The sequence below is a fragment of the Delphinapterus leucas genome, chromosome 7, assembly GCF_059928025.1.
Source record: "Delphinapterus leucas isolate spDelLeu-1000000601 "Yukka" chromosome 7, BTC_Dleu_Yukka2, whole genome shotgun sequence".
Taxonomy (NCBI): Eukaryota; Metazoa; Chordata; class Mammalia; order Artiodactyla; family Monodontidae; genus Delphinapterus; species Delphinapterus leucas.
Genome location: NC_143135.1, coordinates 94,006,046 through 94,033,109, shown reverse-complemented (window position 1 = coordinate 94,033,109; position 27,064 = coordinate 94,006,046). Strand labels below are relative to the sequence as shown.

At 50.6% G+C, this 27,064-nt stretch overlaps 2 protein-coding genes across 8 annotated transcripts in view; one reads left to right on the top strand and one right to left on the bottom strand.

The window, feature by feature from the left end:
• The first annotated feature begins 1,290 nt into the window (after nt 1–1,290).
• BACE1 (beta-secretase 1) lies at nt 1,291–22,627 on the top strand. Its single transcript, XM_022559141.3, has 9 exons — nt 1,291–2,035; nt 16,176–16,264; nt 17,766–17,982; nt 18,463–18,600; nt 19,304–19,438; nt 20,417–20,518; nt 20,879–21,028; nt 21,291–21,462; nt 22,332–22,627. Exons 1-9 carry the CDS (start codon nt 1,784–1,786, stop codon nt 22,571–22,573), a joined length of 1,497 nt encoding a protein of 498 aa, XP_022414849.1. The 5' UTR covers nt 1,291–1,783; the 3' UTR covers nt 22,574–22,627.
• Nucleotides 18,915–27,064, bottom strand: part of RNF214 (ring finger protein 214) — a 56,042-nt gene continuing 47,892 nt past the window's right edge. For all 7 annotated transcript variants that reach the window (XM_022559136.3, XM_022559137.2, XM_089915568.1 and 4 more), the window contains one exon: nt 18,915–27,064. In XM_022559136.3, the coding sequence (XP_022414844.2) occupies nt 26,999–27,064 (66 nt within the window). In that variant the 3' untranslated portion in view covers nt 18,915–26,998.

The following is a 27,064-nucleotide window of genomic DNA, read 5'->3' as shown; positions in this document are numbered from 1 at the left end:
TAGTGATAATGACCTTCTCTTTCCTAAGCCTGACTTTAATGGTAATAACTTTAGCCTGTCACTATTATGTTTTCTATGATTTTCTGTTATCTTGTTTAGGAAGTTTCCCCTTGGTTTTTCGTGGGGTTTTTTGTTTTTGTTTTTGTTTTATTTTTGGCTGCATTGGGTCTTCTTGCTGCGCGCGGGGCTTTCTCTAGTTGCAGCGAGCGGGGGCTACTCTTTGTTGCAGTGTGCGGGCTTCTCATTGCGTTGGCTTCTCTTGTTATGGAGCACGGGCTCTAGGCACGCAGGCCTCGGTAGTTGTGGCACATGGGCTCAGTAGCTGTGGCTCGCGGGCTTAGTTGCTCCACGGCATGTGGGATCTTCCCGGACCAGGGCTCGAACCCCCGTCGCCTGCATTGGCAGGCAGAATCTTAACCGCTGCGCCACCAGGGAAGTCCCTCCCCCTTGGTTTTTATCAGAAGGACTGCTGAATTTTAACAACAGCTTTCCACATTTGATAAATAATATGTTGATATAATCATATGTCTTTTCTCCTTCAAGCTATTTTAGCTCTAAAGCTTTTCGTTTTAACCTCTTACCTATTAACATAAAGATACTTCTTGGAGTGATAACACTTTAAAGCTGACAACAGCCATTTACCCTCAGCTCACTGCCAGCACAGAAATCTGGATGGGCTTGAAGATTCACAGAATCTGGGGTGGAGGGCAGGGCAGGTAGAGCACCAAAGGCACAAAAGGATTCAGCTGGGAGAAGCCCCAGCTGGCTCTCACCTCCCTGCAGACTGCAGGCTCCGGTGAAGGCGGACTGCCCCCTGCACTTTCCCCTTTGCCCTTGCTTATTCCTTTGGCTGCGTAGAGCACCCTTCTATCCCCCTTACTCTTGCTTCGCAAATCTCTGCTCTTAGAAATTCCACCCATTCTTTAAGGTTCAAATTAAATACCACCTCCTCCCGCTGAGTCTTCCCAGACCCCCCAGACGTCCCCCCAATCCCTGCTCCTTAATTCCCCATCATTTTGTGCGGTGCATATGCATTTTATTTCTCTCTGTAGCCCCAGGGCCTGGCAGCGCGCCTGGCATACAGTGGGTGCTCCAGAAATGCCCAATGAAAGGCTGACGGAACAAGAGAGGTCTGCCACCACTCCATCCCGATGGTCCTTCCCATCCCGCCAGGGTCCTGCAGGGTGGACTCCATCTCGGCAGAGGGCATCCCAGACCCCTCACCAACCCCGGAAGCCGGGCTGTCTGCCATGGGAAGACTACACTTCCCAGCGATCCCAGGGAAAAGCGAAAACCCTTTGGCTTTGACAGCCGCTGCCACAAGTCTTTCCGTCTCCCCAGGCTGCCTGGGAGCTGGGAGCGGGATTATGGTGGCCTGAGCTGCAAACACAGCTGTAGGAGCCCGGAGCCCCTGACCCTTCCCCTGCTGCCGCCCCGCCGGGAGGACCAGGAAAGCAGCCTCCGACCTGCCATGCCCGCCCCGCCCAGCCCCCCGGGGGGCCCGAGCCGGCCTCTCCCAGACCTCTGTTGAGGTTGGACCGCTGGCCAGATGTAGCCAGGCTCCGGATCCGTCTTCTCCCCTCCTGTCTCTCTGTGGATCTCTCCTGTCCGCTCCTCACAGCCTGGAGCCAGGGCTGGCCGAGGGGCCTGCAGGCGCTGGAGCCCTGATGTCTCACCGTTCGCTCTCCTGAGAAGCCACCTCCAGCACCCAGAGTTGGGGTCAGGCCACAGGGACGGTCGCAGGCTGGAGTGAGCCCAGAGCGCCCCAAGGCCAGGGCCCACCATGGCCCAAGCGCTGCCCTGGCTCCTGCTGTGGATGGGCTCTGGGGTGCTGCCTGCCCACGGCTCCCAGCCTGGCATCCGGCTGCCCCTGCGAAGTGGGCTGGGGGGCGCCCCCCTGGGGCTGCGGCTGCCCCGGGAGACCGACGAGGAGCCCAGCCGGAGGGGCAGCTTTGTGGAGATGGTGGACAACCTGAGGGGCAAGTCCGGTCAGGGCTACTACGTGGAGATGACCGTGGGCAGCCCCCCACAGACGGTAAGCTTGCCGGGCCAGCCCTACCCTCCCTCTTGCACGAGCCGAGGGGAGACAGGCTGGGGGTGCAGCATGCTGGCTCCTGTTAAAACGGGCTGCACGGTGCGGGCTGGAGGGACCCTCTCCCAAACCTGTCCTCTGGGATCATACTGGCAGCAGTCAGCCCCAAAGCCCCCCTTCCCACTTCCCTTCCCCTCACAGGCTTCTGTCTGCCCTCCCCTCTCTCTCTGTCTTACACACACACATGGCTCAGGAAGGATTTGGGGCAAGAGAAACTTGTCAGTGGGGGGAGCCTGACCTGGAGAAGAGTCCAAACCACAGGGGTGCTGTGAACAGGTGTCAGCCCAGACCGAGCTTGAGTCTCCCAACCCCACTGCTCTGGATCTTGGTCACCCAATCTTGGCATCTGGGGTTCTGACCATTGGTTCCCAGCATCTTGAGGACCAAGGAATCCTGGCATGAGTTGGACTGGCCCTTTTCTCCCCGTGTCTGAGCTGCCACAGGACAGCGAAGCAAGGTTTCCGAGTTCCTTGTGACCTCCAGAAGCCCCGGGCTGACTCTTGCCTTCCCCTGCCCCTACTTCCTCCCCAGCTTTGCATCCTGCACTCCAGTCCCTCCACTACCTGATGCCTCCCAAGTACTGGCCAGAGGGAACTGAACTGAGTCTGGGGAAAGGACAGACCACACACTGCATAGAGTAGAGGAGCCAGAGCCCCCTTCTAAGCATGAGACTCCCTCCACGAGCTGATAGGTGCTCAGGGGTGGGGGATGGCAGCGATGGAGAAAACACTGCCTGCCAGCTCCCCCCATCCTTCCTGACAATCCTCCAAGGTACACTCAAGGTGGCTGGTTGGAGGTTTCACCCTCTGTACCTCTGGCCGGGTAGGAGTGTGCCATGAGCAGCCCTCCGCGGGGTGCCGTGGTTGCCCTCTGTGAGCATTTGCCTCCTCTATGGTTGAGCCCGGGCACGGGTGGCAGGATGGCTGTGTGTGCTGGTGAGTGTCACCTTGAATCTGAGCCTGCACATCTCTGAGCCACCCCCCTCCCCCTGATCTGTGTCTGGGAGGCTTGTCCTTGGGAGGGTCTGTGAAGGTGGGAGTGTGTCTATGGTGTCTATGGGCAGAGGGAACCACCACACTTCCTGGACTTCTAAACAGCTCTCACACCAGATCTAGGGGGAAAACAAGCCTCCGCTTCCCAATTACCTGATGGAAGCAAGCCTTCCGAGGTCCATACCACCCAGGCCTACCTCCCACCTCTCAGCTGATCCAAGGCTCTGGTCTTCCCCACTTACTCCTCCTCTTGCCTATGTACTGTAAACAGTCTTGAATCAGTGTAAGGACAGAGCCTGAATCCAGGCCTCTAGCAGCCTGAGCCAACAGGATGCCAGCTGTTGTCAGGGAGAAGGAGGCTGTGTGGACCTGGTTCCTAGTCCCGTTTCTGCTACTGATGCACCATGCAAATTGTGCAGAGACCCTGTGACATGGACACAGAACGAGGCTCTGGGACAAACAAGGGCTTTGGGGTCAGAGAGACCAGGAATTCCAGCTCTACAACCCACAGCTTTCCCTTTTCCCAGCTGTGTGTCCTTGGGAAAATTATATAACCTCTCTGAGGCTGTTGCTGTGTCTTTAAAAATGGGTGAAATGAGATCTCCTTTGGAAGGTGATTGTGAGGATTAAGGAGACTAGGCAGGTGAAAGCACCTAGAACAATGCACCTGGACACACACTTGTCCTCCAGTAAATGTGAAATCACTTTCTCCTAACTTGTCTGGCCACTCCTGCCTCTTCTGTGCTCTGCAAGGAAGCATAAAAACCTGGGTGTTCTGAGCCTCCATGTTTTACACGTAAAACATGTAAATGGGGGATCCCATTACTGTACTTCCCTGGACCCCTGAGATATGTACATCCCCCAGCCCAGAAACTGGTAGAGAGTAATTGCCCAATAAATGTCAGTTCCTTCCCGCTCCTTCCTAGGAGAAGGGAAAAGTGGGCTTCAAGTTCAGCACCAGTCCAGGAAGCTGGTGGCAGGGAGACCCCAGTTAGAGCCACCCTATGAGTTGGCTTACGGCTCCATACCTGAGCCAACGCCAGCCAGTCTGTGCTCTGTGGTGACTTGATTCTGCCCCCCGCAGTCTGTGAGAAGGATGCCCTTTCTCCCGACCCAGGGGGGTTGTTACAAGCACCAAATGAGAACGTGAAAGCCGCAGTACTGTAAACGGGCAACAGTGAAACTTGGGGAGCACTTTCTATATGCCAGGCAATTCATTGCTGCTTTTGGGGGACTGATCCACAAAGAGACAGAAAATATATTTTCTACCTCAAGAGCTTAGTGTGGAAGTGAAAGTATAAGTGCTTGTACAAAGTGATCTGCAGCAGTTGTACTCAAAGTGAGGACCCCAGACCCTTGTCATCAGAGCCAGTTAGAAATGTAAATTCTCTGGCCCCTCCCCACACCTACTAGGTCAGAACCTCAGGGGCTGTGTGTCTCAAGTTTGAAAAGCATTGGTTTATAGCAGTACCATGAGTGAGTGCTACGGGTGTTCTTTTGTTTTAAATTTTTTTCCAATTATATTCTTTTAAGGGAGGGGTTCTTTTCTTCAGTTTATTTTTATTTATTTATTTTTTTGGCTGCACGGCATGCAGCATTTTAGTTCCCCAAACAGGCATCGAACCGGAGCCCCCTGCAGCAGAAGTGCGGAGTCCTAACCACTGGACCACCAGGGAAGTCCCTATAGGTGTTCTGGAGGAGGTAAAATCAGGCAAGGCCTCGTGAAGATGTGCTATGAGCATGGTCTTGAAGGATGGATAGGAGGGTCGAGACCATTCCCAGCACAGAAAAGTCCTCCCGAACTGTGATCGCACTTCATTTGTGTGTCCACTCCTTCCCACCCTATCCCCTGAGACCAAGCGAGGACACAGTGAATGAAGAGAATGCGTTATGTGTGTTTGCGCTTATGCATGTTCGTTCAGGAGACAGTGAGAAACCCAGGCCAGCTAATGTTACAGGTTTGGGTAAATAAGATAGAACGAAGTGGCCAAAAGCCTTAAATGTCAAGCCATAAGGTTTGGACTTTGGTCTCTGCAGAAATAAGGGGGAAATTGAATTTATTTGTGCAGGGGAATGACAAAGAAAGCAATCTTTTAGGAAGAGGCATCTGAATTTTAGAAAGAATGGAACTGAGAGATGCAGGCACCAGGAGGCTCTGTCACAAAGGTCCAAGTGTGGAGCGCTATGACAAGGACAGAGTGCGGCTGTGATCAGGTGGAAAAAGGAGGGAAGACTGGGATGCAAGGCTCGGTGACATTGGTGTGAAGGGTGAGGAGGAAGGTGTCAAAGGTGATTTCAAGATTCCGATCTGGGATGAATTAGAACATGACAAGAAAGTTGGCAGGAGGGGATGGTTTAGGACTATGGGTGTACAAATATATCCTTGTATTTATGGTTACAGTTTATAAAAGCTTTTTTAAATTAATTTACTTATTTTTGGCTGAGTTGGGTCTTTGCTGCTGCACGCGGGCTTTTCTCTAGTTGCGGCGAGCAGGGGCTACTCTTCTTTGTGGTGCGCGGGCTTCTCATTGCAGTGGCTTCTCTTGTTGCAGAGCATGGGCTCTAGGTGCGCAGGCTTCAGTAGTTGTGGCTCGCGGGCTCTAGAGCGCAGGCTCAGTAGTTGTGGTGCACGGGCTTAGTTGCTTCACGGCATGTGGGATCTTCCCGGACCAGGGCTCGAACCCACGTCCCCTGCATTGGTAGGTGGATTTGTAACCACTGCGCCACCAGCGAAGTCCTATAAAAGTTTAAAATATATTCTACATAGACTATTTTGTTCTTTACAGTAATTCCTGCAGTATATAAAAAGGTCTTACCATTTGCAGCTTCTAGCAGAAGAAATGGGGACTGAAAGATTAAATAATTGGCAGGTCAGTAAGCTGAGACCGTGTCTCACCCTTGACCTCCCTACTCTTCCATACCACCTATTTGAGAAGAAGAGAGAGTTTATCAGAGATCCCGCTTCCATTCTCCTGACACCAACTCACGTCTTCCTTACTACACTTAGGAGCACGTGTCACTGTCTTTGTGTTTGTTTCCCTCATAAAACACCAAGCTCTTGAGGACAATGTCTTTTTTAATTAATAAATTTTTGTAGTGTTTCATTTCTCTTTGGCTAATATCTATGACAGTGCCAGGCTCAGAACAGGCACCTAAAAAGTGTTGAGCAAATGAATAAATAAAGTGTAAGACCTTTAAATAGAACTGTTGATGGGCTACTGTAAGTACAGAACTGGAGATCTTGTAGAAAGCATTTTCATTCTCTTTGCTTAAATGAAAGGATATCATCTCATTATAACGGTACAAGCATCACCATCCAAACACAGGCCAATAATTTAATTATTAGGATTGAAATCTGGTGATGGTCAATTTTCAGTTTAACAAATATTTATTGAGCACCTACTTACAAAAGAGAAGAATACGTCATAGTCTCAGCCCTTGGAGCGCTCACGATTTGGTGTGAGACACAGACATGTAAACGCCTAAATATCACACAAGACCAAGTACATTTGGTACAAAGAGAAGAACAGTGAGTCTTGGAGGTATAAAGAAAGAAGCAGCTACTTCTGACAGAGTGTTAGGAAAGGCTTGCTAGAAAAGGTAGCATTTGAATATGGCCTAGAAAGATGAGAAAGCTTTGCTATTTGGAGAGTGGGGAGAAAAAACTTCATAAAGAGAGACGTGAAGTACGCTAAGAAGCTGGAAGCTGTGATAGGGATGCTGTGAGGCTGAGTGGGTGCTGGGTTTCATTCTGGGGGCAGCAGAGAAATGGTCTAGTGAATTTTGGTTTTAGGAAAACTACTCCAGGGTGCAGGATAACTTGGATGTTCTAGAGTCCGAGACAAGGATTTCAATTAGGACACATGGGCCTGAAAGAAGATATAAAAGAGGAGAAGTCTTCAGAGAGCCAGCATTCACCTGTCAGGTCAACCAGTTGTCCCCTGTCCCTGGTGGGTGAGAGGGAAGAGAAGAAGTCTCCCTCCTTTGAACTTCTCTGACTGTGTTTGCAACAGGATACACAGCAAAAGGAGCAAGCTTTTAAAGCACAATATAGTTTACCAAACTTCCATGTTTATTACTCTGCTTTAATTAAAAAGGGCAAGGTATTAGCATGTCTGTTTTGGGCAGGAGGAAACGGAGTCTCAGAGGGATTAAGTGGTTTGCCCAAAATTACACAGCTAGGGAAGAACAGAGCTAGGGTTCAAATCCTGCTTTGGATTCCAAGTCCAAATACTTGGTTCTTTCCAGCATTCCATAGTCTGGGACATGTTGGTTGAGTTTGAGATGCCAGTGGACAATTCTTGTGGATGTATCCAGCAACCAGCTGAGAATGGGGATCTGGAAGCCAACAAGAGACAAGTTGGGACTGGACAGGTAGACTCAGGGGTCACCTGTAGAGAGGTGCTTGTGGAAGCCAAGTTAGCAAATGAACTTGTTTGAGAGAATGGAGAGAGAAGAGGAAAACGATTAGGGAAAGAATATCAGATGTAGACGAGGGATCAAGGGAGCAAAAGAAAATGATCAGAGAAGTAGAAAACTGTGAGGATTCAGGATCTCAAAACCCATGAAGATGCCAAATGGTTTTCCTGACCCCCTCCCTAGAATGGTTTTCAAACTGAGATCTGTGGGGGTCTGTAAAGGGACCTCAAGGGTGAGGGAGAGGTTAAGAGAAAGGTAAGAGGCAAGACTGTACCTTCCACCTTTCCCCTCACCAAGCCCTCCCCTGTCCCACCTGCCCCCAAATCTCCCAGAATAGGTCAGCTTTTGTTGTATTTATACAGTGGAATTCCAGGTTTGTTTGATTGATTGATTGAGTTCTGGTACTTAAAAGGTCGAAAACCTTTGAACTCAAAGAATCACCCTCCAAGTTAGATGACCCTGAAGCCCAGCCCCAGTCAAGAGAGTTTTGGCCTCAGGCACTGGGAGGCAACCTATAGACTGGGGTTGGGCTTCGGTTGCACGTAGGCCTCTGCTGGGACTCTTAGGCTGTCCTTTCACACCTATCTCCTGCTCTTCCTCCCCAGGTCTGGAAAGAAAGAATTCAGCTGGGAGTGGGAGAGGCATTGAGAAAACCGTGCCCCCTCACTAAGGTAGATGGTCAAGAGCCCTTCTTGGGTATCTCCATTAAAGAGCTAAGCAGAAATTTTGGTTGAAAATCCAGGAAGAGAAACATCTCTCAGGGAAGCCCTCCTACCTGCCAACTAACTTTTCTCTCTGCTGGGAGCCCTCTCGCTTGGGGGGCCTGGGCAGTGGGGAGTTCTGGAAAGGAAACACCATTTTCCTGGTCCTAGAGCTGCCCTGAGCTTCCCCTGGCAGGATGGGCCCAGTGGCTACCCTGTCTCCTGGCCACTGTAACCCCACTATGTACAGGCTGGATGTCTCCTTGGTTGGCCTCTCAGGTTTGGTGAACCCCACCAATTGTTCAACTCCAGCGCCTGTGGAGTTTTCACCAAATAGCACAAGGCATGAACCCTGGCATCTCCCAATGGCTCAAGCAAACAGACCTATGTGCTGAGCACAACCGGGTGCCATGGAGGAAAGTGGGCTTATGCCAGAGATCAGCTTCATTCTCACCTGAGGACAGACTCAGAGACTATTACAGCCCCTGTAACCTGTGGATGGGACAAGGTTAGACAACAGGAACTGTCTGACAATGAAAAGCAGGTAGCAGTGGCTGTGCTACCCTCCAAGCAGGATTTCCCAGATGGGTTCTGTGGAGGCTGAAGGTGCTAAAGAGACGCCTCGAGAGCCACCACAGGGAGGGGATGGAGACAAAGAAATAAAAGCTCTCCCTAAAGCAGGGCATCTCTGCTTTTTCTCTTTGGTACACTGGGATCCTGAATGAGATTGCAAAAGGGTTCTGCTGCTTGAAAAATAAGTTTGAAAACCATTGTCTTAGATCTTTTCTTTAAGAACAGACAGGTAAGTTTTTTGACCATTTGCATCATCATCTCATTTGAATGGAAAGCACTGATAGATATTAGTTGAGCTGGGTTTGAGCCTGGGGGAAATGGAGCATCCTGTCTAAAGGGGGAAGGCTGCCCTAGATAAGGTTTGGGATGACCCAGCCACCTTGGGATTCCTTTTAAAAAAAACAGCCCAAGATGGGGTGAGTGGCACCAGGGAGCCTGCTTGCTCCCAGGTATTGATTGCCAGCTTCAGCCTGGAGAGCGAAGTGGAAGCAGAGGATATGTCTGAGAAAGGAGTCCATTTCCATTGGGTCAGCTGATTTGGTCAAGGTGGGAGGAGCCTGGATGGGACCCAGTTGCCGGACTCAGTTCGAGGCAGGAGCTGTGTGCTGCGCTGGCTCTCAGCCAGGACCAGCTGCTGACTTGAGGTTCCTCATGTCCTTCCTTGCCCCCATCTCTCAGCCTCGGGCAAGCTCAGGTCTGGGAATGTCCACTTAGGGAAGCAGATGAAGCTAACTCAGAGGACTCCAGGAGCAGCGAGTCCTGAAATCACTCCGACTGCTCTAAGAACCTGGGTGGCTACTCAGTTTCGTGGGTACAGTGGGCATCCATTGCCATCATCACCATACACAGTACCCGATTGAAAATCACCCCTGCAAGGACCCTGGGGCTGAGAACTAATGGCAAGACTCTAGAGTCACAGAGACCTGCAGCAAATGAGGCAATTACAGTTAAAAACAATTGTTACGGAGCACCTACTGAGGGCTAGGTAAGAATTAGATAATAAGCACGGAAATGTGCTCCCTACCCTGTGGAACTCATAGTGTGTAGGACAGACAGACATTGGATTTGAAAACCATGTCTGATAAATGGTTTGATAAATGGTTTCAAGTTGGATGAAAGGATAGGCAAAGAAGCACAGTTGTTCTTGAGGACCTACGAGAGGAGGAACCTAATCTGGGCAGGGGCATCAGGGCAGGACTTTTGGGAGAAAGAATGTTTAAACCACGACTTGAAAATTGAACAGAAGTTAGATGGAACGGGGAGAGAACATTTCAAGAAAAGGAAATGGCATATGCAGAGGTGACAGATCATTGTGCTACTGAGAAACTTGATGGTGAGAGAGGGGAAAAGTGATAAGAGATGGTGTTTGGAGTTGACCGATGGGTGGGTAGGTGCCCCAAAGTCAAGGATCTCAGGATTTAATTCAGGTAGTTTTGTAGCAGTTATCTGATGCAGTGTAACAAACTAAAACGAGAGCCATTTTCTCTCAGGATTCTGTGGGCTGGCTGTGATTCTACAGATCTTACCTGGGCTCCTCGTGTGGCTGCATTCAGCTGGTGGGTCAGCTGGGGGCCGGACTATGCCGGGCCTGCTGGACCTCTTTCTCCGTGAAGTCTTTCATCCTCAAGGAGGCAAGACTGAGCCTCCTCACGTACAAGCTCAGGGCCGCATTCCAAGAGGCCAGTCTCCCCAGTGCACGAGCACTTAACAAGCCTCTGCTTTCCTCCTTTGCTGATGTCCCATTGGTCAGAGCAAGTCACATGGCCAAGCCCAGCGTCAATGTCAGAGGGGGTCACACCAGGGCATGGATACAGGGCGTCTGATTCATTAGTGTAACAATCTACCATGTATTTCCTTTCCCAATGAGAGAGAATGAGAGAGACAGGAAGGTCAAGGAGATGAAAGAGAAGACTTGGGGCTTGGTCAGAGCCAAGGGGCTCTTGTCCTAGCTTTGTGGCTTATGTGTAAGAGGGGTTAAGTTCTTATTTACCCTTGGTCTCAGTTTCCTCCTCTGTGAAATGGAAGAAAGGCTCCTACATCTCAGCTTCAGCTGAAAGGCTTATACTACGAGAATATAAGGGCTCTTCCCCCGTAAACTCTGAGGCCCACACAGAAGATAACAGACTTTCCTTTAGCAGGAGGAATTAAAACCCCCTCCCAGGGACTTCCCAGCGGTCCAGCAGTTAAGGCTCCGAGCTTCCAATGTAGGGGCACAGGTTCGATCCCTGGTCGAGGAACTAAGATCCCACATGCCGCATGGTGACGCACGGCAGAAAAAAAAAGCCCTTTCCCAGGGGTGTGTGAAAGTGGTAAGACCCTAGCATAGGCTGCCAAGAAAGGTTGTGGATCTTAATAACTAGAGATCTTTCGGAACTGGAACAAGCTCCCATATCTCCAGGCCAATGGACAGATGACTCCTGAAGGCTCTTTTCACCCAGAAGAATCTAAGTAACTCCCATCTGCTAGTGAGAGCTGGGGCCAAGACAGGTGGGATTTGTGACAAAGGGCTTACCCTGGACTCCGCAGCTCCACATCTGTCTCACTGCCCAAGATCTATTGCTGCAGACTCCTCCAGGGGAGCCTTGCCTGCAGGGTGGAATGGGCAAGTGTGCCTTTCCCTGTGGGGCTTGTTAGCACTTCCCATGAAGCTGCAATCCCTCAGAGGCCCCCAGGGGCATATTTGTTTGTTAAGTGATTGGCACTGACCTAGCCCTGACTCCATGCTGCCGTCCTCTGGGCATCTAAAGGCAAGCTCTACAGGGACTTCTGAGTTGGCCTGGCCCCATGGGATAGGGAAGAAGTAAGATGGCTCCAGGACTCCGGGCTGCCTGTATCAAACCAGGGGGCCTGGTGAGAGGAAGGCAGGTCTGAGCTAGAGCCACACCTATAACCTAAAAACACCCATAGTTTGGGGGCCACTGAGAGATCCCTCCCTCACCCCGAAAATAGGGTAGATTAGCTCTTTCTCCTTTTTCCTTTAAGCATTCATTAATTCAAGAAATACTTACTGCCAGCCACTGTGATACCTAGTAGGGAGACAATGGGGATTTTTTAAAAATTAGATACAAGGGGAGATGAGATTCAGTACGACATTATAGTGGCAAGTCCTACAGAAGCATTTTAATCAGAGAATATGACCTGGTCTTTCTCCCTTAGGAAGTCCCTTTTTTTTTTTTTTTTGGCTGCGTTGGGTCTTCATTGATGCACGCAGCTTCTCTTGCTGCACGCGGGCTTTCTCTAGTTGCAGCGAGCGGGGGCTACTCTTCGTTGCGGCGTGCGGGCTTCTCATTGCGGTGGCTTCTCTTGCTGTGGAGCATGGGCTCTAGGTGTGCAGGCTTCAGTAGTTATGGCACGCGGGCTCAGTAGTTGTGGCTCGTGAGCTCTAGAGCGCAGATTCAGCAGTTGTGGTGCACAGGCTTAGTTGCTCCACGTCATGTGGGATCTTCTCGGACCAGGGATCGAATCCGTGTCCCCTGCGTTACCAGGTGGATTCTTAACCACTGCGCCACCAGGGAGGTCCCTAGGAAGTCCCTTTTGAGCTCAGACTGAAGGATGATAGGAGATGAGTAGACAAAACTGCAAGTGGAAAGGAGGATAATCCAGGCAGAGTGAATGACCAACAGCCTTTGTGGGAGGGACCATGGCTGATTGGAGGCCCTGAAATGAGGCCAGTGTGGCTGGTGGGCAGAGGGCTTGGGGGAGTATGGGACAAGCTAGGCTGGCTATGTAGGGGGGGCTGGACCATGAAGGGCCCTATAGGAAATGTTAAAGCTTTAAGTCTTTATTATAATAGCAAAGGAAAGCCATTGACACAGGAGGGTAACGTGGTCACATCTGCGCTTTGAAAAGATCATTCTAGCCACAGTGCAGAAACAGGTTGGAGAGGTCAACAGTGGATGTACCAAGATCAGTTGAAAAGCTATTGTGATATTCCAGGATGAGATGATGATAGCTTGGCCAGGAGTGGCAAAGGAGGTGGCAAGAAATGAATACATTCGGAGACTTTTAAGAAGGTTAATTGGACAGGACTCGTTGATGCCTTGGATGGAGATGTGAAGAAGAGGAAGGTGTTTGGATGTCTCTGAAGTTGCTGACTTATGGAACAGATGGATGGTGACTAATGTAGGAAACTGTGAAGAAAAAACAGATGGGCAGGACCAGGTAAGGTCAGCCATGGACATCCTGAATTCGAGGTGTCTTTGAGGCACTTCGAAGGGGAGGAAGGGGCTAGAGCTGAAAGCTCAGGAGGTATAAGGACACAGGTGGTAATTGTAGCCGCTGCCATGGATGAGATGGCCTAAGGGCAGAGTAGAGCAGGAGGGGAAGAGGACCAATGCCCAGGCCTTGAGAAGTGAGCCTGCAAAGTAGACAGAAGATCCTATCAGAGAGGTAGGAGGAAAGCATGGGATAGGGTGACAGGGAAGAGTGTTTCAAGGAGGGAGGGGTCGGCAGCGTTGAATGCTCCAGAGAGGTCAAGCAAGATGAGGATTGATTTGAAAACTGTCTTTTGTATTTGGTGACACAAAATCATTGGTAACTGTAGTAAGGGCTGTTTTATAGTGGAGGGAGGGATAGAGGCGAAACTCAGTTTGAGAATGGGTTGAGGAATGAGTAGGAGGTGAAGAAATGAAGACAGCTTGGCTGAGAACTTTGGTTGTGAAGGGAGAGGAGAGAGAGGGTAGCTGGAGGCGGATGTGAGATTAAAGATTTTTTTTTTTTTTTAAATGAAGAGACAAGCATTTGTAAATGCCAACAGGAAGAATCCAGATTTGGGGGTGGGGGGGCGTGGCATGAGGGGTGGATCCTCCTTAGGCAGGAGGAGGGATTGTGGAAAGGCAGGATGGACGGGGCATGTGGGAATGATCTTGTGGGAGATGGGGGGAGGGGTCATCTGACGGCCCCCCGCTGGGCGAAATGAGAGGGGAGGGCGTCTGCTAAGGTTGGGCGCACGCAAACCCTCCTCCTTCAGGCTGCCCAGGGGGCTCATGATAGAAATGTTGGGAGGACAGGACCAAAATCACTTCTCTCGGAAGCAGGATCACAGTGCAAAGGGCAAACAGACAGAAGGACATTTGCTCAGGAGGACGAGGCAACTGTTTATTTTGGTTTCCCTTTTCTGTGTGCGTGGAGGCTGGAGAGGGGGCAGCAGAGAGAGCAGTGGTGGCTTGAATTCCTGGTATTGGGGCTGGGGGTTTAAAGAGAGGGCAATGGGAGGGGAGGGGTCATTCCTCCCCGGGCTTGACCCCCTTGGGGGCGGAGTGGGGAGAACTTCCTCAGGTGAGGAGAAAGGCTGGAACTGGAAGGGCACCAGGGATGATGGGCCCCTGGGCTGGGGGGGGCAAGTGGCCTGCAGAGAGGGCTCCTCCCGTACAGGACAGAGAGGAGTGGGGAGGAGGGGGCCTGGACCAGCCGAGCCGAGCCCCCAGATAAAGCTCCATTCCAGTGTCAAAGGTGGTTGGATTCTCCTAGAGCCGGCCAGGTACACACACTCCAGGCGGTCCCCCCTACAACCACCGGCGCCAGCGCTGTGGAGGAGACCCTCTTTCTTTGGGGTCCAGTGATAGCAGGGGCGCCTGTAAGCCTGAGGCCAGCCGTGGCGCGGAGACCAGAGTCCTGGCAGGTGGGAGAGCGGGTTCTGGGGAGTGGGTGGGTGAAGAAGCCTTTTTAATCATTAACCTGGCTGATTGAAATCTGAACTGCTGTGCCGCTAGCTCTATTGATTCTCTGAAAGCACAGCATCTGGGGCCAGTGGCTGCTTAGAGACCGGGGAGAGGGACACCAGGGAGAGGTAGGGGCAGAGGGGCGGGGAGGGAAATGGGAGGCAGGCCAGGAGTGGGGGCTGGGAAGGAGGGAGGAGGCAGGGTCAGAGAGCTAGGGGACAGTGGCCATGGGGAGGCCAGGAAGCCTGAGCGGCCGCTGGGGGAGGTGCGGTCAGCAGACCTACCAGGGACCACTGAGAGCAGGAAGGAGCCGGAGGATCCGGCAGAGGGGACGAAACACAGTGACCTGCCCTATGTGACAAGGTCAGAGTCTGCAGCAAGGCCAAGGTCAGCTGACTTCACTGCACTGAGGAGAGGTGATGCAGAAATGGAGGGCCCTGAGGTCAGAGGAGAAGCTGAGGTGAAGGACACACAAGTGGGCAAGAGAGGATTCACTTGGACTTCCCTGGTGGCACAGTGGTTAAGAATCCGCCTGCCAAAGCAGGGGACACGGGTTCGAGCCCTGGTCCGGGAAGATCTCACATGCCGCGGAGCAACTAAGCCCGTGCGCCACAACTGCTGAGCCTGCTCTCTTAATAGCCCGTGAGCCACAGCTACTGAAGCCCCTGCACCTAGAGCCCATGCTCCGCAATAAAAAAAAACCACCGCAGTAAGAAGCCTGCACACCGCAATGAAGAGTAGCCCCCACTTGCCGCAGCTAGAGAAAGCCCACACACAGCAACGAAGACCCAACATAGCCAAAAATAAATTTAAAAAATAAATTTATTAAAAAAAGAACGAGAGAGGATTCACTTTATAGATTACTGTGTTTTTGAGGACAGGGGCCTTTCCTTTTTGCCTGTGAGGATATAGGAGGCATCAAAAAAACGGCTGACTGGCTGAGGAGGGGTCAAGCCATCTCAGGAGGAAGGAGGACAAAGTAGAAGAGACGTAGAAGGAGCTGCACAGAAGGGACAGCAAGACAACACCTGTCCATCTTCAATGAGCCAAAACCAGGGACCCGAGGAGATGGCTTTTCACCAGGACTTCATACAGGGCTCCTGGCTATAGTCCCACTATTTCTGACAGTGGGACTCATAGGTCTGTGTCACCTCTGAGACAGAAGGGGGCCCTTCATGGGAAGCCACATTCTGGCAGCCAGGGTCAGAAACACGTGGGCCTCAACATGCCATTGTGGTCCCCACAGCGTCCCTGGTCAGTGCCAGCTCCTAGAATAGCTCGTCTCTGAGCTGGAGGGGGATGAGCCAGGCTGCCTGCCGGTGATGTGCTTCCCAGGAGAACCAGAGAGGAGGGGAAGGGGCAAGCTCTGCAGACAGACTGGGCCAGTACAGAGTGAGGAAGGGCATCTGCAGGTAGACAGAAATAGGAATGGAAACACACACACACACACACACCAGTTTTATGGCTCTGATGACACAGAAAATGTTCCAATTCTGCAGAGAAGACAAAAGCAGACACAAGGTTTCTGAGGCCATGCTGAGGGCGTCACAGGACCCCATGTTCTGACTGTGGCCATGGTACTAGCCGGGCCAGCCTGTCCAGTCCTGCATCTGGAAGCTTCACCCTGGACACTCCAAAGGAAGACCACATAGCCGGGGGATGGGGAGGGTACAGGACAATGAAGGGAGTGAGTCCAGGCCTCCTGTCCTAGCATCTTTCTCTCCCTTTTCTCTGACAGCTCAACATCCTGGTGGACACAGGCAGCAGTAACTTTGCAGTTGGGGCCGCCCCCCACCCTTTCCTGCACCGCTACTACCAGAGGCAGCTGTGAGTGTGGGGAGAGGAAGGGGGAAGGCTCTTCCCAAGGATCCAGGGCAAAGGAGGGTCGGGGGAGGGCTGCAGGGAGAAGGACCAGCTCCACAGAGCCTTTCTTCCTGCTGGGGAGGAGGGAGGGAAAAGAAGGCAACAGTGACCAGAAGAGAAGAGTGGAGGGGCTGGAGGGTTGAGGAGGTAAACTATGGGAAGGGTAAGTTGAGGGGCAGCCAGGAAGTGCTTCAGTTCCGAGATAGGGCAGCTTCCTGGGGGAGGGAAAGCAGGAAGGAGAGCAGCCCCAAAGCTCCCAGTGCAGTCTCGAGGTCCCCCTCTCTCTGAATTGGGAGGCCCGGGGACTCCAACCCACACCCCTCAGTGGCTCTGGTTTTCTGACGCCACCACCTAAGTGTAGGCTGAGCAGGCTGCAGTGACAGCTCCCTTCGCTGTGTCCTCGCCTGGGGGCTACTCTCGGTGGCTTTGCACGGTTCAAGGAAGGGAAGGAAGAGCCTTCCACGGCCCCACTGCCTGGCCTGATACCAGGGACTGAAAGCTAAATGCTTCCCTGCCTCCCGGGAGTTCCAGCAGCTGGACTTAGCTAACAGGTGGGAGGGAGGGTGGAAGTGGGTTTTTAAGGTAACAGAGGCAGTGAGGGATTATCTGGGAGCCCCTTTAACAGAAAAGCAGGAAGTGGCGAGAGGCCATCTAATGTCTGAGGCGTATGTGTGTGTGAAAACATGTGAGTCGAGACTGACACCCCATTCTTGGATTTCTAGGCAAATGCCAAAGGCGCCTTCTTAGGTCCCTTGCCCTTTAACTTCCCTATCTAAAGAAAGCAGTCAGGGAAGGGGGCATGGCCAGGGTCCATGAAAGGGAATTCATTCCAGCTCCTTGCCTGTGTCCCATCACTGCCCCCATCATACACACCAGCCCTGGTCAGAGGCGTGATTCCACACAGGTGGGGGTGACACATGGTGATAAGCATGTTTCATCCGAGTGGTGCGTCTTGCCTGCTCGCCCTGCTGAGGTGCTCATGCCAACTCCTTCCTTGGAAGAATTTGCTGAAGAAGTTCCATGCTCACCCGCTTGGTACTTTCTCTACCACTCAGATGGTACCACTGGGTCCCAAGGCAGCAAGAGTCAATGACTCCTTTTCTTTAAGAGCGTGATAAGGTCAGGGGGCGGGGGGTGGGAGATGCCTGCTAGCTGTCCCTTCAGCAGCAGCAGTCACAATACACAAAGCCTAGACTTGTTCTTCCAGGGCCTGAGCTCCAGATCTAGGAATACAAGCTATGGACACAGGAGAGCAAGCGCCAGAGACAGCTCCCCACGTCTGTCTGCAAGGTCACTTATTCTGTTCCCGGTGAAGGATCTACGGATGTTCTCTTGAGCAGCCTGACAGCATCTTGTCTTATGTAGATGACCGAGATGAGATTCGGCGTCTGGGAGTAGGTTAGACGCTGGCTCCATGTACCAGCTGTGGTTATGCACCCAACAGATCTCTGCCTGCTTTGCACAGGTCCAGTACATACCGGGACCTCCGGAAGGGCGTGTATGTGCCCTACACCCAGGGCAAGTGGGAGGGGGAGCTGGGCACCGACCTGGTGAGCATCCCCCACGGCCCCAACGTCACCGTTCGTGCCAACATCGCTGCCATCACTGAATCAGACAAGTTCTTCATCAATGGCTCCAACTGGGAGGGCATCCTGGGGCTGGCCTACGCTGAGATCGCCAGGGTGAGAGGAACAAGGGCTAGCCCTAGACACTCTGCCTGAACGTTGCACACTGCATGCTACACAGGGACGGAGTTACGGGAGAGAAGGGGAGGGAACTGAATAAGGGAGGGAAACAAATCAGTTTAAAGAATGACTTTACAGGCGGATAGGGTGGCAGTCTGAATTTCATCCCTACAGAGGGCAGAGCTATGGTGACAGGTAGAGGAACAGGCTATCTTTTCTATTGACGCTAAGATCTTTAAGAATAAGAGAGGCCCCCGTAACTCTGAAACAGGTTAAGCAGATGGGGATCAACGATCCTACAGATCTTTCCTGTTTGCATTGCCAGTGTGTCTTGCTGTCCCTCTCTCCACCAAATCTCAGTACCTCAGGATGGTCTTTCCCAAGGAACATCCCCCAAGTTTTGCTTTTGCCCTCCCATTCCTCTCTCCATTAGGGCCCTCTGTGCGAGGATTCACTCCTTGTCTCTCTCTGTCACAGCCTGACGACTCCCTGGAGCCATTCTTTGACTCGTTGGTAAAGCAGACCCACGTGCCCAATCTCTTCTCCCTGCAGCTCTGTGGTGCTGGCTTCCCCCTCAACCAGTCGGAGGTGCTGGCCTCAGTTGGAGGGAGCATGGTGAGTAGGCCCTAGGAGAGGGGAGGCCCGGGCACTGGGCAGAGACGTGAGCACCTACTGCCTCCCTACCCTCTGAGGCCACACCACAGCCTCGGGCTCCACTACTGAGAATCAAGAGAAACCTCTTCATGTTCCCCACCTCCATTTTTCTTTTTCTACCCTTTTCTTCCCTGCACTATTCCAGAAGGAACTTGAGGCCCCTATGGTAAACTTGGAAAGGATGACAGATAATTAGGAAGATTTCAAAGGAAATGAAGATAAGGCCTCTCAAGTCAAGACTGTTCAGTCTGATGACGAGAAGGCAGAGATGTAAGGAGTTTAAAAGTCTATTTATTAATTCATTTAGGACAACGGGTGAACTCTATCTCCAACAAGCAGAGAAAATAAAACTTACAACAGAAGCAAATTATCATTCACTCAACATTTATTACGCCAGTTGAGGTTTAAATAACTTTATATCAAGGGCTGTGTGATTCTGAAACAATTAAAAATCCTGGAAAGCCTTTTCCCCTGAACACATCCTTAACACATTTAAGAAAGTATCCATCGCTTTAGGGCGTGGCTTGATTAGAAGCAGGAAGATGAGGAAGGTGATGTGCAGAGCGCCTTGCCACCCCAGAAATGACTGCTCCTATGCTTGCCCTCTGGGTGACTTGTTGTCCTTCTGTGTTGGCACACGGGTACTGGCTCTTTTGCTCCCTAGATCATCGGGGGTATCGACCACTCGCTGTACATGGGCAGCCTCTGGTACACACCCATCCGGCGGGAATGGTATTACGAGGTGATCATTGTGCGGGTGGAGATCAATGGACAGGATCTGAAAATGGACTGCAAGGAGGTAATAAAACCTGGGGGAGGCAGGGAGAGGCAAGGGGGAGGCAACATCGCGTGAGGCCAGACCCCGAGTTATGAGGCTGGGAGGATGAGGTTGAGGTGCAGGACCTGCAGGAGGGTTGGGGGCTGAGCCTGGAACAGCAAGGAGCTTAATGGTCACATGGCGGGACCTGAGGTTTGGGGCTAGGGACTGGCTTAGCACTTTCCCAGAGGCTGCGTGGCATATGGTCTGGTACGGAAAAAAGCACATCTGGACTCCGGTCACTGCCTTGCTTTATGACCTTGGGCAAGTCGTCCGCGAGGCAGTGTGATATGACGTAGTAGAAGAGTCTGGCTTTGGAGTAAGAAAGACCTGGGTTTCTAGCTCTGCTCTAGCTATGTGTCCTCAGGCAAGTTACTATTTTGTGTTTCAGTTTCCTCACCTGCAAAACAGAAGTAAAATCAGCTTTTCCAAAGACGGTGGTGAAAATAGAGAAAGTGAATAAAGTGTTTATCCCAGTGCTTGACACACAGCAAGACCCAATAATGGCAGTTAAACTATTTGGGTGTTCCTTACCTAGATTCTTCATGTATGTTAAATTAGAACAGATACAAACGTATTATGAAAAGTTAAAAGCATTATACAAGGTATTTTTATTTTCAAGATTTAGAGAATGTCTACCCACCCAAGATAATAAGAGTTAACATTTACTGAATGCTTCCTATGTGCAGGGCGCAATTCTAAGCGCTTCAAATATATTAATTTATTTAACGCTTATAATAACTCTCTGAGGTAGGTACTATTATTATCCTCATTTTACAGATGAGGAAACTGAGGCACAGATGTTAAGTAACTTGCCCAAGGAGATCCACCTAAGAAGCGGCAAAGCCAGGATGCCAACCCAGGAAGGACCCCAAGCAGTCAGCCTCACCCCTCCAATTCTGGCCAAAGCCTGGCGTCAAGAAGGCTTTTGATGTTCTAACCCTCTCTTCTCCCTCTTAGTACAACTATGACAAGAGCATCGTTGACAGTGGCACCACCAACCTTCGTTTGCCCAAGAAAGTGTTTGAAGCTGCTGTCAAATCCATCAAGGCAGCCTCCTCGGTCAGTGGGACTAAGGACAGGGGTACAAGAGATGACAGAGTGTCACAGGAAGTCTGTGAGAGGCACGTTCCTCCACAAGAGCCAAGATGTCTAACCTTAGATCCCTCTACTTAGGTCTCTTAAACAACGGTTCTCTGCTATGGGCCTCAGCTTGCTCAGCACACAGTCCCCCAGCCCAAAGTTTTGGCCTTACTCTCTTGCTCTCTTCCTCTAATCCTTGGGTTTCGGCTGACCTTTCCCCAGTTTGGATATTTCATGGAAGAGCAAGTAAAGGGCCCAGTAGGTGTTATCTGAAAATGGAAGAGGCGAGATGGTGAAAGAGGCCGTTTCCTCATCTTTATCCTTTTCCCATCAACACAGACGGAGAAGTTCCCAGACGGTTTCTGGCTCGGGGAGCAGCTGGTGTGCTGGCAAGCAGGCACCACCCCTTGGAACATTTTCCCGGTCATCTCACTCTACCTAATGGGTGAGGTCACCAATCAGTCCTTCCGAATCACCATCCTTCCACAGGTATGTCCCTGGCCTGAATCAGTGGGATCCCAGGACGAGAACAAAGGATATATTGAGAAAGAGTGAGCAGGCATGGCTTCCTAGAACTTGGAAGACAAAATAGATGAGGATCCAGCGGTAAAGGGCTCTGGGAAAAACCAGCCTCTCGGAGCTCAGGGCTGGCAAAGGGAAGGGCAGCCTAAGGGCATCGATACCAAGAGCGCAGAGATGGGGTGAAGGGTGGAGGAAGACATACTCTCACTCTTTGATTGCTTATCCTTAGCAATACCTGCGGCCAGTGGAAGATGTGGCCACGTCCCAAGACGACTGTTACAAGTTCGCCATCTCACAGTCATCCACGGGCACTGTCATGGGAGCCGTTATCATGGAGGGCTTCTACGTTGTCTTTGATCGGGCCCGGAAACGAATTGGCTTTGCTGTCAGTGCTTGCCATGGTGAGAGCGCCAGGGGCGAGGGTGTGGGGTCAGTCTATCCCCGTTCTCCCTGTCCAGTGGTGAGGGTACCCGGGCCCCTGTCAGTCTGGGAGGGAGTAACAGTTGCCTCAAGCCAGAGTCCACGTATTGTGTAAAAGCTAGTGTCGGTGCTTGTGCTTTTTTTTTTTTTTTTTGCGGTTCGCGGGCCTCTCACTGTTGTGGCCTTTCCCATTGTGGAGCACAGGCTCCGGACGTGCAGGCTCAGCGGCCACGGCTCACAGGCCCAGCCGCTCCGCGGCATGTGGGATCTTCCCGGACTGGGGCACGAACCCACATCCCCTGCATCGGCAGGCGGACTCTCAACCACTACGCCACCAGGGAAGCCCCGGTGCTTGTGCTTTTTTTGTATCGCCTGGCATGCTGACCCCTGCCTGGACTGGCAACCTCTGTTGGAGACCCAGAACAGCAAGAGCTGCCTCGGCACCTTGGGAAGCTCTAGATCCAAGGGTGGCAGGCTGGGCCTATCGTGACCCTGTCAGCTGCCGTATGCCGAGGTTGAATGCTACTGGCAGGGTCTTGCAGCTGAATTTCAGCAGGAGCAGGTGAGTTTACTAGGTATATGTAGGGCTGGCTTTTTGGTCAACTTAGAATGACTGACTTTTAGGGCCCTGTCCTATTGGACAGGTAGACAGGAAAGGGTTGTTGTCCCCAATGACCTGGGAGGAGAGCCATGCCTCCACCTAGCAACGGCTTTCTGTCCTGCTCCTAAATATCTCCCAGGAGGGAGATTCTACGGCCTCCTCAAGGGCCGGTTTCAAGGCCTGTCCCGGGAAGTTCTTTTGGGTGTGTAATCCAAACTGCTCTGTGACTCACATCTGCCCTTTCTCCAGTGCACGATGAGTTCAGGACAGCAGCGGTAGAAGGTCCTTTTGTCACCCTGGACATGGAAGACTGTGGCTACAACATCCCACAGACAGATGAATCGACCCTCATGACCATAGCCTATGTCATGGCTGCCATCTGCGCCCTATTCATGCTGCCCCTCTGCCTCATGGTGTGTCAGTGGCGCTGCCTCCGCTGCCTGCGCCATCAGCACGATGACTTTGCTGATGACATCTCCCTGCTGAAGTGAGGACGCCCACGGGCAGAAGAGAGAGATCCCCCTGGACCACATCTGGTGGTTCGCTCTGGTCACAAGGAGAAGACACAGATGGCACCTGTGGCCAGAGCACCTCAAGACCCTCACCCACCCACAAATGCCTCTGCCTTGACAGAAAAGGAAAAGCTGGCAAGGTGGGTTGCAGGGACTGCACCTGTAGGAACCAGGAGAGGGAAGAAAGAAGTGCTCTGATGGCGGGAATACCCTTGGTCACCTCAAACTTGAGTTGGGAAATTCTGCTGCTTGAAACTTCAGCCCTGAACCTTTGTCCACCATCCCTTTAGATTCTCCAACACAAAGTATTCTTCTTTTCTTAGTTCCAGAAGTAAGGTGACCCCAGTGTGTGTCTCTGCAGTACCCTAGCAGAGAAAGGGCCAATCTTGTTTCCCTGCTGGCCACAGTCAGCGGGAACGGACGCACCGTTTGCTGTCTGCTTTAGAGATAGGGACTGTATAGACAAGCCTATAACATTGGTGCAAAGACTGCCTCTTGAATTAAAAAATAATTTAAAAATAATTTGTACAAATAATTTGTACAAATGGGGGTGGCTGGACGAGGAGAAGGAGAAGGAGTGCAAAGACAGGGAAGCTGGGATCAAAGCGAGGCAAGGCCAGAACATGACCGCTCGCCAGTCCCAGTTTTAGACGGCATCTCCAAGATAGAATCCCACCTTCTAAGATGGGTGTTGCTTCCCAATGTCTTCTTTTCTGTGGTTGCAGCCTGACCAAAAGTGCGATGGGAAGGAGGGCTTCTCTAGCCAAAAAGCTCTTTTTAACTCTCTTAAAGGAAAAGTGCCCACTAAAACGTTCCATCTAACAAATGAATTTCTACCTTATTAATTCCTTGTCCCTACCTGAACCTTCTACTGTACACGTGACTGGTAGCACTGAAACATCCCCAACCCTGGAAGCCCCAGGTGCCCTATGGGAAAGCAGCCGGAATAGAGCAAATATAACAGGTCTGCACTTTGTCTTCCTGGCTACCTGTTCACCCCCTCCCCCAGTCCTATTTCTCCAGAGCTTTGTAGCTGAGGTGCTAAGAATAGATAGGAAACCTCTCCTATCTAATCCTTGAAAGCAGACTCTTGAAGATTCATTCAACAGGGATAGAGTTGATGCCCTATACCCCCTGCCTGGATTTCTTCCTGTTCAGCTGTAAGTGGTAGTAAGATCTTGACATAATACAGAGCAGTTTCATCGCCTTCTCCCTGTCTCTAAGGTCTCCCTCATTTATTTGGCTAAGGCATCCCACAGTGGCACTAGTATTATACCACGAATGTCAGGAACACAGGGCTTTCTGGCTCCACCAGCATCGCATTCAGTATCAAGGCTGCGTGGAAAAAGGATGACAGCCTCCGGGCTTCCTAATTCCCTTCACCACAAGAGCCCCTTGACGGAGGCCCATCCTGCTTTTTATTCCCCACTCCTAATAGTACTTGGGTACCCAGGCTGGTTCTTGGGCTAGACAGTGGGGACCAAGTTCATTTCCTCCCTATCAGTTCTAAGCCAGTCGACTGTGATACCAGTGTTAATGGGAAGAGCTGAATTTTCTTACTATTCCACTGGATCCTATTCCTCTCTGGTCAACACACTGCTTCCAGGTATGGGACCCGCACAGTGTAGAATTACCTGATGAGGGAGAGGGAAATACAAAGAGGGCCTCTGGAGATCCTGGCCTCGGCCAGCTGCCCACAAGCCATAAACCAATAAAACAAGAATACTGAGTCGCAGTTTTTTATCTGAGTCCTCTTCATTCCCACTGCACCTGGTGCTGCTCTGGCTGACGGGGAACACCCCATAACCACAGAGACTGACAGGAAGACTGGAGACTGTCCATTTCCAGCTTGGAACTTACTGTGTAAATAAACTTCCAGAACCGCTACCGTGAAATGAAAATGCCACATTCCACTTTATAATTTCGACCCACGTTGGGGAAAACTGGTTTTTCCCCAGCTCTTTCCAGGGTATAAAACTCCACCCCTTCCTTAGTAAGTCTCATTGTCCTATTTTTTTCTTTGAAAGAGAAAACTTGTACTTATTTTTCTTTTAACAGTTTCTTCCTTTCTACCCCGAAACCGTGAACTCTGAAGTGTAAAACAAAAATCTAGACAACAGCTTCTTCCTTGTAAAAATATGTATTCTATATTTCTATTTTTAAATTCTATGCCAGAAAAATGACTGTCCCATCTCCACTCCCTGCATCAGGGGCCTTCCCCAGGGGTCTGCACAGCTTGTACCAGTGCAGGCCAGTGAACAGAGGGAAAAGGGAGAACAAGGGTGGCCAAAACTTAACTGTTGCTTTCAGATTGATCCTGAACAAGAAAGAGCAAAGAGCGACGATGAGTCCCGGCCCCCATGCACACCCTCCACCACACTGTCTTCCTGCTGCAGCTGGTTTCCAGGGGCTTTCACTAGGAAGCAGTTAAGCCCCCCATCCCCTCCTGTTTTCTCTTTACTCCTTTGGTGTCAAAGATTTGTAGAAAAGAAACAGGATATTTTTTAGACCCACTTCTTATTTCTATATTTTCATTGGATACTGAAAAATACTGCAAGTGGCCCAAAGGCTGCTGCAAAGTTAAGGGGAGATAAAATCTTAAGATTACAAGATAAAAAATGAATCCCCCCCCCCACCAAATGAAAAGAACAAAGGAACTGGTCTTCCATTTTGCCACATTCCCTGTTCATGATGGCTACCAAACTAGAGTCATTAATATTTCATTAACCAAAGAAAGTGGGTCATCTGACCTCTACAGTGGGGAGTACTCAGGCCATTTCCATCACCCTACAACATGCCAAGGAGATCCAGGAAATCCATTTCCTTACACTGTTGCCAGTCAATAAACCGGGACAAGTAAGACCAGAGAAGAGAAAGAGTATGTTCATGAGCTGATAGGCAAGGATGAAAGACAAGGAAGAGTAACATAAACAGAGAGGAGAGAATTATTTGGCTCTGAAAGGAAAAATCTTTGCTACCCTCATATGTACTACTAGTGCGAGTAAGCATTTCCAGGTCCCAGAATGGGAAAAATTCACCTGTTGGTAATATAATAATATCCTTTCCTGGACCTAATTTTTTTTATTACTGCTTAATTTTTACTTGTTTAATTCCAAAAGAGAAGGGAGCTGAAGCCATTTCCATTAGGAGTAAAGATAAAGCGACAGGAAAGGATTCAAAGCTCTAATAGAAACGCAGCTTTCCCAGGTATAAACCTAGAAACTGGAAGTGCTCAATAAGCAGAGGTGGAAAAATGACCTCGCTCCAGACAGCTACCCATAGAACAAGTGACTTATAAACCTGAAATCTAACCTCCCTTCTTCATAGCACTTTGGTCTCCATTTGTCCCAGGACAGGAAGCATGTCCCCCATAGCTTTCTTGCTTCAAAAATTCAAACCCATATCCCAAGATCATCCTGAAAGGAATTTTGCACAGACATCTCCTCACCCCAGTGCCTGCATGGAACTCACCCAAGGTCACCAAACAACTTGGTTGTGAACCAACTGCCTTAACCTTCAAGGGGAGGGGAGATAGCTAGACTAGAAGACCAGAAGTGAAGGGGAAGCGGTGAGGACTTCACAAGGTTGGTCTGTGAAAGCTTGATCAGAAGCCAAGTCAGTGGTGGAAAGGGATGGCTTGGCCCAGGAAAGACCTGTGGGCTATGCTAGTTTCTAAAGAGATGACTATCCAGGAAGTAGGGTGGACAGAAGTTTGTGGAGGCATGGGGGAAACGGGACCTGGTTATGTTGTTATTCTTGGACTGTGAATTTTGCTGATGTAAACAGACTATTCTGTAAACCTAATGTCTATGTACAAATAATGAGTGTTAACACAGTAAAATGTTCAACGAAAAATCAAACTATCAGGGTTATATATTTTTTCCTCAATCAGTCTCATTTTCTCCATTTGGAGTAGAGGGGCTAGAATAGCACTGAGGCTTCCGGAGGCTTTCAATAAGCAAGGCATCTGGCTGGACAGCAGGTGAGCACCAGGGTTCAAATCGGCGTACATGAGCCTTAAGAAAATGGACTAGAGGCTGAGCCAAATCAGAGCAGGGTGGCCTTAGAGCAAGAGCAGCTTCCTAGATGGTTTTTATATTGCATCTGAAAACAGCCCTAGGCAGGAATATCATAATTTCAAGGCCAAATTAAATACCATCTTACCTACAATCTGCTTCCCCCAGAGGAATTGAAAGGTGAGGGGGACAGACCATTTCTGCATAATATACATACTTTCATTTACGAACATCTGGATACAGACTTTCTATACACACATTACCTGTATAATAAAAATGTACATGGCATGAGTATATGTCACTGTATAAATATAGAGTTTTAGAAATCTTGAACCCGCGCTTCCTGTTCACATCAGTTTCTCCTCTTCTTCCTCCCCAGTCAGGTCCGTCATTTAAGAGTTGGACAAAAGGGACAAGTGTCATTTGTGTTGGTCTGGGCCCAGAATTTGATACA